The 9,688-nt window shown below is 38.8% G+C and overlaps 1 protein-coding gene across 1 annotated transcript; it reads left to right on the top strand.

The window, feature by feature from the left end:
• The first annotated feature begins 699 nt into the window (after positions 1 to 699).
• Positions 700 to 8,786, top strand: LOC127428090 (NTPase KAP family P-loop domain-containing protein 1-like). The gene is made up of 6 exons (XM_051676162.1): positions 700 to 857; positions 1,317 to 1,381; positions 3,240 to 3,374; positions 4,784 to 6,621; positions 6,848 to 7,116; positions 7,229 to 8,786. The coding sequence occupies exons 2-5, from the start codon at positions 1,366 to 1,368 to the stop codon at positions 7,103 to 7,105; spliced, it is 2,247 nt and encodes a 748-aa protein (XP_051532122.1). The 5' UTR covers positions 700 to 857; positions 1,317 to 1,365; the 3' UTR covers positions 7,106 to 7,116; positions 7,229 to 8,786.
• The last annotated feature ends 902 nt before the right edge of the window (positions 8,787 to 9,688 follow it).

Genomic DNA, 9,688 nt, shown 5'->3' with positions numbered 1-9,688 from the left:
TGGTCTTTCAAGGAAAAATAAATAAAAATCGTTCTACACAGAAAAACCCTATTATATTCTATGTTGTTCTATTGCATCATGCTGCAGGAAATACAATACACAGAAGCAAATGTACCAAATTTAGAACATAATAACACCAAAATTGTAATAGAGTGATGAACACACATCAAGCAATTATCATAACACAACACTCGTAAAAATAATATGTATCTCTTGGCGAAGAACACCTGCATGTACTCTGCGTCGGCATGTACTGTCCAAGTCGAGCCCAGCTTATAAATGGTTCAGTCATATGTTTTTTTTTTTTTTTTTTTTTGCACTGGTCCGATAAAGATTTAACATAGCTGTTGTATTTACAAAAATATAAGTTGTATGTTACCTCAAAACAAATAAGACTACATAAGGGTAATAGTCACTATTCTGTATGGAATGAAAATGAAAGAAAACTATTGGTGTAGGTATCAATGCTATATTAAATTATTAAATTGATGATTTATGAACAGTAAGTGAAAGTATAAATAATGCTACACTGAAAACTCTGATGCTTTTTTATTTAAAATCTATTTTATTTACTGTAATTTAATCAGTTAATAAGTAGCCTAAACTTGCCTGACTGGATCACTTATCACAGTTACAGATTGCACTGGAGTTAACCATTCATTCAAAGTCAAGTCAGGACCTGCCCAAATTTCTTTCTCTTTCTTCCTATTTTACTCTCTGTTCTTCTGTCAGGCAAAACAGTTTGCTCTCTGTCAACATTTAAATATATTTAAAAATGGAGAATGGATATTAGTCTGCTTGCAATTCTTGTTGTAAACTGTGCCTGAAGGATTGCTTGTTAAATCAGCTAGCAGAAGGTAAGCCTTTCTCTTCCTTATTATCATATTTTTTTTTCCTAGTAAGGGATTCAAAAAGAGCTTTGCATGGTGGCTTCGTTTCAAAAGAGCAACACAAACTGTTGAAGAGTTATATTTTATGTACATTCAACTCTAGTTTGATGCAGTCAGAATTTAGATTGGTAGGCCTTTGCCATTTTCAGTGGTATGCTTTTCATTTCTAGTAATTGCATACTAAATTGACATAGCATCCCTACCTGAATTGCATGAAAGAAATGTATTGCTTCATAGTATTGGTTCCCTAACTTCAGCTAATAAAGGAAGCACTGAATTACTGTTCATGCATAACAACATTTATATATCGATAAATAAATAAATAAATAAATAATAATTAAAAAAAATAAAAAAATAAAAAATGAAAAAAAAAAATAAAAAAGTGTTTTGCATTGTAATTGCTTCCTGTTTTCCTTTCATTTCCAGCAAGGCTGGTGGATGAAACACAATCTGAGGACAGAAAAATTCAGGACCAATGGCGATCGAAAGGGGTACAAGCATAATACAAAGGCAAACTCAACAATATGCAAGAATTCAGTTTAAACAAACATACTAACTTCACACACAAGTGTGCAGCTCTTTGATTTAAAAAAAAAAAAAAAAAAAGGCCAACAAAAGTCAACGGTTCCAGCATACACCGATCAGCCACAACATTAAATCCACCTGCCTAATATTGTGTAAGTCCCCCTCTTGCCACAAAAACAGCTCTGACCTGCCGAGGCATGGACTCCACAAGACCTCTGAAGATGTCCTGTGGTATCTGGCACCAAGACGTTAGCAGCAGATCCTTTAAGTCCTGTAAGATGCGAGTTGGGGCCTCCATGGATTGGACTTGTTGGTCCAGCACATCCCATAGATGCTCAATTGGATTGAGATTTGGAGGCCAAGTCAACACCTTGAACTCTTTGTCATGTTCCTCAAACCATTCCTGAACAATTTTTGCAGTGTGGCAGGGTGCATTATCCTGCTGAAAGAGGCCACTGCCATCAGGGAATACCGTTGTCATGAAGGGGTGTACATGGTCTACAACAATCTTTAGGTAGGTGGTACGTGTCAAAGTAACATCCACATGAATGCCAGGACCCAAGGTTTACCAGCAGAACATTGCCCAGAGCATCACACTGCCTCCGCCGGCCTGCCTTCTTCCCATAGTGCACCCTGCTGCCATCTCTTCCCCAGGTAAACAATGCACACGCACCCAGCCGTCCACAAATGTGATTCATCAGACCAGGCCACCTTCTTCCATTGCTTCATGGTCCAGTTCTGACGCTCACGTGCCCATTTTTGGCGCTTTCGGCGGTGGACAGGGGTCAGCATGGGCACTCTGACAGGTCTGCTGCTTCGCTGCTCCATACGCAGCAAGCTGTGATGCACTGTGTGTTCTGACACCTTTCTATCACGTTTTTCAGCAATTTGTGCTACAGTTGCTCTTCTGTGGGATCGGACCAGACGGGCTAGCCTTCACTCCCAATGAGCATAAATGAGCCTTAGGCACCCATGACCCTATTGATGGTTCACCGGTTGTCCTTCCTTGGACCACTTTTGGTGACCATTGACCACTGTGTACCGGGAACACCCCACAAGACCTGCCGTTATTGAGATGCTCTGACCCAGTTGTCTAGCCATCACAGTTTGGCCCTTGTCAAAGTCGCTCAGATCCTTACGCTTGCCCATTTTTCCTGCTTCCAACACATGAAATTCAAGAACTGACTGTTCACTTGCTGCCTAATATATCACACCCCTTGACAGGTGCCATTGTAATGAGATAATACAAGTTATTCACTTCACCTGTCAGTGGTTTTAATGTTGTGGCTCATCAGTGTATGCTAGTGGACAGGACGTAACCACAGGATTGGGAAGAGGGGGGACATGTCCCCCTCAATGTCTATGGTGGTTACAGCCCTGCTAGTAGTACAAAATAATAACTAAATGATTTAAGATCTGCTTTACAGTGCTATCTAAATGACCTCCGCCTATTAGAAAAGTTTAGTCTATTATTCTTTCTCTAAGTAAAATAAGGACTTTGCCCTTTCAGATACACTCATGAAAATTGTCTTGTGCACATTTATTGCACTGTATTTATAGCCCAAAGTCGTCTGTCTTATCTAGTTATGTTACCAGTTTCACATTCAGTAAGGGTTAACATCACTGTGCTGTTCATGATTCAGCATAAATAGATAAATTGGTAGACTTCACCCTGAAAACAAATATTGGCCAAACTATAGGGTTAGGCATAATTTTGCCTCGTGGTGCTAAAGACATGAACATATGCAATGCAGTCAATGCAGTGTTAATAGACAGTATATATTATGAAATCACTCTAATCATTTTATGCTTTTTTTCTTCCAGTGATGGATATTCCATCCGATAATGTGTATGCTTATGCATTATCAAAAACCCTCACAAAAGTTGTTTCTCCTCTGACTGTGGGTTTGTATTCAGAATGCCACAACAGGATCAACATGGTCCTCAAGAACATTGAGGGTAAGCCCATTCCTTTATACTGCAAACAAATAATTGTCTTACTCAGTATTTTTGTTTTATTACTTGAGAAGCAGAATGGCATAAGATATTAAGTCTTGGGTTTTGGATAAATCTAACAAAATTTGGTGTTATGCTTAAAGCAAGAAAAAAACTATTTGCCAACGGGGTTGTCAAAGGTCCCTTTGAATCTTTTTTGACAAATAGTTATTCTTGTTATAAGCATAAATATTTCAGAAATGTGTTAGAATTATCTGAAAACAAGACAAAATTGTTGTAATCTGTTTTGTAATTTATATATAATCATATATTTGTACTAAAAAGAAGGAAATATTCAGTAAGAAAATTATTTTTTGCAGAGAATTTCAGAGACACATGGATCCATTTTAAATGATGGCTCTTAAGCCCTGTACACACATGCAGCGACTTTATCGCTTGAAGTCGCTAGTCTCTGTACTGTGAAGTTGCTCCTGGGCATTTCTATTGCTGTCGATTTAACGTTATTGTTGGACTGCACGTCTGGCCGTATCTTAATTTTTTTTATTTTTATCACAGATGAGAGATATTGCCGGGAAAACCAAGACAGAATTCTAATTTGACAAGGAATTTGTCATCTTGTCCCTAAAAATGCACATTCTGCAAGGGAGAGTGTTTTAATATGAACTGCAGCGGTTAACAAGATGAACGAACTATCAATGTACGAATCAAACTCACTCAGACTGCCGACATTTTCCTTTCCACACATCATTTTGTATTATATCCATGTATTTGGTTACAGACAAATCATATAGACCTGTGAAATCGCTCCCATAAACTTTAATTTCTCCTCTGTCTTGCTTGCACTCGACTCCATTTCCACAAAGGAGACAGGTGAACATGCGCTCCAGTGAACCCTGTCTTCACTCCCATTGGTTGTCACTCAAGAAAGTCACTCCTCATTTGCATTAAGTTAAACTTTTCTCAGATTTGTCATGTTGCTCGCCACGCCCACATCAAGTCCCCAGAGGTTACTCGTGTTGCCGGAAGTAGCCAGATCTCATTGAAAATAAATGGGGTTGTGTCGCTTTGTTGCTGGAAGTCGCTGCATTTGTGCTTTATATGGATATATACAGGGTTAGTTATACAGATATACTGTACATAGGTTTACATTTTTCTTTCTATACAATTAAAGTAAATGGTGACTGAGACTGTGAGTCCCAAACATCCTGCCTAGCACCTCCTTTTGCAAGGAAAGAAAGTAATTAATCAGACTGAGGGCAAGTAATTTCTGACAGAATTAACTTTTTTGGGTGAACTCTCCCTTTAAGACCATGAGAAACAGAAAATTTAGTCAATTATGTTTAAACTTTTGACTGGTAGTTTAGATTGTGATGTAACTTGACATAACTTTCTCTTCATCTCTTATCTTTCAGTTCATATGTATCTCGAGGCAGAAAGAAGAGAAGAGAAGAACACAAAGGGACAAAAGCCTCGCTCAGTTAAACCATCGATTTCGGACCTGCTATCTCTGATCTTGCGTCTCCTCTTCTATCGACCTGTGTGGACGGAGCAGAACCAGAACAGGAAGAACATTCGATATCTGTTCGTGAGGTTCAGTGCCTGGCATTTTGCTGGTAGTGACTTGCTCTGGGCTGGACTGGTGATGCAGTTGTGCAAGGCTCTCCAAAAGAGCTTCGGTAAGCTCCAGCTGGGCCTCTTCCGGATCGCACAACACGACGAAGAGAAGGATACAGAGAAGAAGAAGATTGAGGACACTCTAAAGGACTGGAGGTCCAAGAAGGTGTGCTGCATCCCCATTTGGGCTCTAATACTGATGGGGTTCACTGGAACGCTCATAATTCTGATCCCTCTTATTATATACGGATTCCCTAAACTAAAGGATATAGCAGAAGGAGAGAAACAGGATGAGGAGTCACACGGCTACGGCGTGCTGGAAGGTTTTGCCATAGCTATACTTGGTGTCCCTGCAGCTGGAGCATTAAGATTCATATTCTTGCTGTTGAAGAACCTCATCTTCAACCAGGACCTTAAAGTCAGACAAGGGCTAGACAACCAGAAGGTAAGTCAGAAGCTGGGACTCATGCATGAAATTCGGAAAGAGATGAGACTTCTGTGCTGCTTCATTCACTTCATGGAGATCTTTGAGAGGAGGAAGATCCGGGTGGTGTTGGAGATCACCAACTTGGACCGCTGTACACCAAAGAAAATCGTTGGTGTCTTGGATGCCATCAACATACTGCTATCTGACGAAGAGAGTCCCTTTATTTCTCTGCTTGCTGTAGATCCAGAAGTGCTGATTAGACAGGTGGACCAGGCAGAGGACTGTTTAAGCAAAGGAGACTCTGCATATGACTTTCTAGATCGTATCATCACACTGCCCTTTACCGTTCCTCCACTGTGTGATGCATCCAAGTGCAGGGTCTTCAAGAACATTGTCCGTGGTCAGTCTGAGATCCCCGAAGAATCCCCTCTTGAGGGCACTGGAGCATCAGCTTTAGGGCTGCCCAGGACGTCACTCTCTGTAGAAGATGAGTATTCTGTAAAGTGCAGTCAAGCTGGAGAGGAACAAGCCACCCCTTTGATTGCAAACAAAGGGAAAAACGAAACTTTCACAGCAGTAGAACTCAGTCAAGAAGAAGTGGACATATTAATTGAGTCTGCATTTTACAGCATCCTCTCAGGAGATCAAAACAACCTTCAGACATACATATCTGGAGACACCATGTCCATGAGACGAGTGATTAACTCTATTCGAGTAACTATTATTATTATGGAGATTCTGAAAGTGGAGCCTCCACCTCCTGAGAAGATCGCTGCCTGGGTGATTTTGGTGGACCGTTGGCCTTGCAGACTAAGCTGGATCCTTCAATGTGTGGAGGATGACCAACAGAGAGCTGAGATAGATGAACACGATGGAACCTTCTGTGCTGCAGATCATACCAAAGCACTGTGGGATGTGTTCAATTACCATAGCCTTGAGCTCTGCATGATTGGAAACGAGGTGGAGAACTTTCTGGAAAGAGACGGGGACCCTGAGCTTTTTGAGATGTTCCTTAGGAAAGACTTCAAGTTCACTGTAGGGGAGTTGGAACGATTTAAGCTTTGTACCGTGAACTTAAACTACTCCATCAAGAATGAGCTGGCTAGGATCCGTGGAAGCCGCAGATTAAAAAGAGCAGGGAGAAATGCTTTCAACTCCCTCTCAGCACGAACTGTAATGAACATGAAAACAGAAGATATTTGTCAAGAGGTTTGTCATCTTTTTCAGTTGCTGTAAGATGAAATGCAGTTATGTAGCTTTAGTTTATATGTATATTGCAATAAATATTATTGTGATCACTGCAAATGTGGACAATAAATCAGCTCTCATCTATCCATCATGGATGGATGGATGGATGGATGGATGGATGTTTAGGGCCCGGCAAGCAAATGTACATATTATATGTATATAAATATGCATTTTTTTTCCATTTCAGATGTCACAGCTAAGCTTCCCAGAGAAATATACCCAAACAGTAAGGGAACATTTCCTAGATGGTCGGACAATCCTCTTCAGTGACCCCAAAGACCTCAGAGAGGTCTTGAAAATGACTCTGGGTGAATGGATAACTTTTAAAATTCATTTCCTGGGGGTCATGCCTCGTAGTCGACCAGATGTGGCAGAATCTTTTTCGAAAGCCACATACCCTGGAGTGCTCAGATGCTCATCTGACCATGGCCAGAAAGCAGTATAACGGTCATTGAGGTTTGCATCAGTGCATTTTTCTCCAGGCAATATTATGTGCATGTATTCAATGCAATAGGAATGTGTCATGAAACCATGCTGCAACAATACAAAAATATTCTCTTTTGTCAAGGCATGCAATGTTCACCAGCCAATCAGACTTCTCAGGCAATGAAGACACCTGAAAATAGAAGAGCTTTGATTATACCGAAGACTCCTTCAGATCACATTTTTAAGATGTATTATTTATATTTAGAGTAATAAGTTTAATTATTTTAATTACTAAAAAGATTTGTAAGGGATTTTAAATGAAATAAACAATTAACCAAATGACTGTCATCTCTGCATGAAGAAAAAAAAAGTTTTCTTTAATGTGTGAAGTTCAAATAACATTACATAAACAAATTTTATAAATAATTCCAATATTAATTCATTTATTGATTCTATCCATTGACAAATTTTGGTCTGAATTTCAATGTCAACAATACATTCATAGCATGTCCAAAACAAAAATGTCCAGTCCAAGAGTATTACATCCATTGACACATTTGCATACAAGACAACCATCCTCCATGAAGAACGATTTAGCAATTCAGCACTTATCACTCATCCAGGTGTAGTGATATCATCATTTATCAGGTAATACTTTCAGACCATCAATCAAATGAGTGAAAAAAAATATAACACAAGACTTTGGAAGTCTTGACCATACAGTTACATGAGTTTGGGGCTGCATCATGAAAACTCTCTCGTCATATCGATATCTCACCTTAGTATAGTTGCAAAGAGGCAAAAAGACTATTTCACGATCTTTCACTTTCTCTGTCCCTCTGTGCTGGAATGAGCTTCCAACCTCTATACGATGTGCTGACACCATCTCAGCATTCAGCTGAAAACTCATCTGTTCTGTGAGCACTTAACCAATCCACACTAAATGCACTTACTATTTAACAATAATAAAATACATTTTATTCTGCGCTAGCATCTATACTACTCCAGCCACTTTGAGAACTTGGCAGGGCGATACAGAAGATATTGTTGACTCTTGTATGACAAATCGCTTATTATGTTCCTAATTTGTAAGTTGCTTTGGATAAAAGCCTCTGCTAAATGACTAAATGTAGTTCAAGACGATTCTGTCACAGGCTTGGCAGATTCATTACACATTCAACTGCAATATGTATCATTATAGCTATAAATTAATTTAGTTACATTCAGAGGTTGATTGTAGCATGCTACATTTTTCCCGTTAGATTTACTTATAAGAGTAGGTTTAATAGCGGGTACTTTTTACTCTTACTCAAGTGAAACTCTAATGAAAAAAAATGTACTTTGTTAAAATGGGCGACGTTCCTGTTGCTACATTACTGGTTATTTCAATGTGATTTTTTAATGGTACTTACGACACCGGAACTTTACAGATGCACTCTGTCACTTGAATCCATCTTTGCACCAGCAGCAAAACAAAAACTTTCTTCACAACTCAAAGGAATAGTTGTGTTATGTGATGCATTCATTCAACACCAAAACAAGCAGATAAGTATTATTTCAGCATAAACATTTGCAGATCCAATTATTATTATTATTATTATTTTTTAAGCACGCTGTAGTAAGTTGTCGTGATGATAAAGAGGGCTTGTTTGTTGTGGTAATGGTCAGTTTCAGATTGACCATAGGTTTTTAAGTATACATTACCTTTCCTCAGTGCTGTAAAATATTGCATATAAATTCATGTAAATATCAGCATTTTGAATAAATGTATTTTGCTCTGCTTATCGTGTGCTTACAGGTCATACTCATTATAAAGCACGCATGCACAGCAACTCTGTGTTTGACAGGTGCTGAGCTTTTTTTCTTAAGGACGACAGAGAACAAGCTATGATCTGAAATAAGCCTAAATGTGCCTCTAAACACAACTTAACTTTTCAGTGTACAAAAATAATGATCTAAATTCTTGTCATTCTATATACTGTAAGCCACAGAATATACTGAACTAAGAATGCATGCAGGACTTGTGAAATAGCAACAGCAGGCGTTAATAATGCATGATCTTGCTCCGGTTCATAATTCAGAATATATAATATAATTGAGGCTGTGAGACATTGTTTACATATTTTACTGTAATAATTACTAGGAATGTTTCCAAAGTTTTCTTCTAATTGTCAGACCCCACCAAATCTGTCAAGCATCCTTAAAGTTGGCCTAATAGTTCACCCATACATGAATATTCTGTCATCAATTAGACTCACTCTCAATGTTTTCTCAAAACGTTCGGTCTTATCTGGATCTCAACACAAGGTGTCAGGCTGAATGTTAGGGACTGACATTCTCAGTCACCATTCAAAAAGATGCAATGAAAGTGAATGGTGACTGAATGGTGACATTCTATCTAACATCTTAATTGTGTTCCATGAAAGAAAGTCATGTGGGTGAAGGACATGAGGGTGAATAAATGATAACATAATTTTCATCACTGTAACAGGATGACAGGCCAACGATTCATGCACGTGAGGTGTTACTAAATATAATAGCAAGTAACTAGAAGTAACTAGTAACTCCCTACTTGAGTATTCTTTTATTTGAATCATTTATT

The sequence above is a fragment of the Myxocyprinus asiaticus genome, chromosome 37 (genome assembly GCF_019703515.2).
Source record: "Myxocyprinus asiaticus isolate MX2 ecotype Aquarium Trade chromosome 37, UBuf_Myxa_2, whole genome shotgun sequence".
NCBI lineage: Eukaryota > Metazoa > Chordata > Actinopteri > Cypriniformes > Catostomidae > Myxocyprinus > Myxocyprinus asiaticus.
The sequence above is the reverse complement of the archived record's forward strand: the minus strand, read 5'-3'. Positions and strand labels throughout refer to the sequence as shown.

What these genes read in the sequence shown, in the direction of transcription:
- LOC127428090 (XM_051676162.1), top strand. An exon ending in GGTCCTCAAGAACATTGAGG is followed by an intron (nt 3,375 to 4,783) that starts GTAAGCCCATTC and finishes CTTATCTTTCAG; the next exon opens with TTCATATGTATCTCGAGGCA. An exon ending in CAGAAGATATTTGTCAAGAG is followed by an intron (nt 6,622 to 6,847) that starts GTTTGTCATCTT and finishes TTTCCATTTCAG; the next exon opens with ATGTCACAGCTAAGCTTCCC.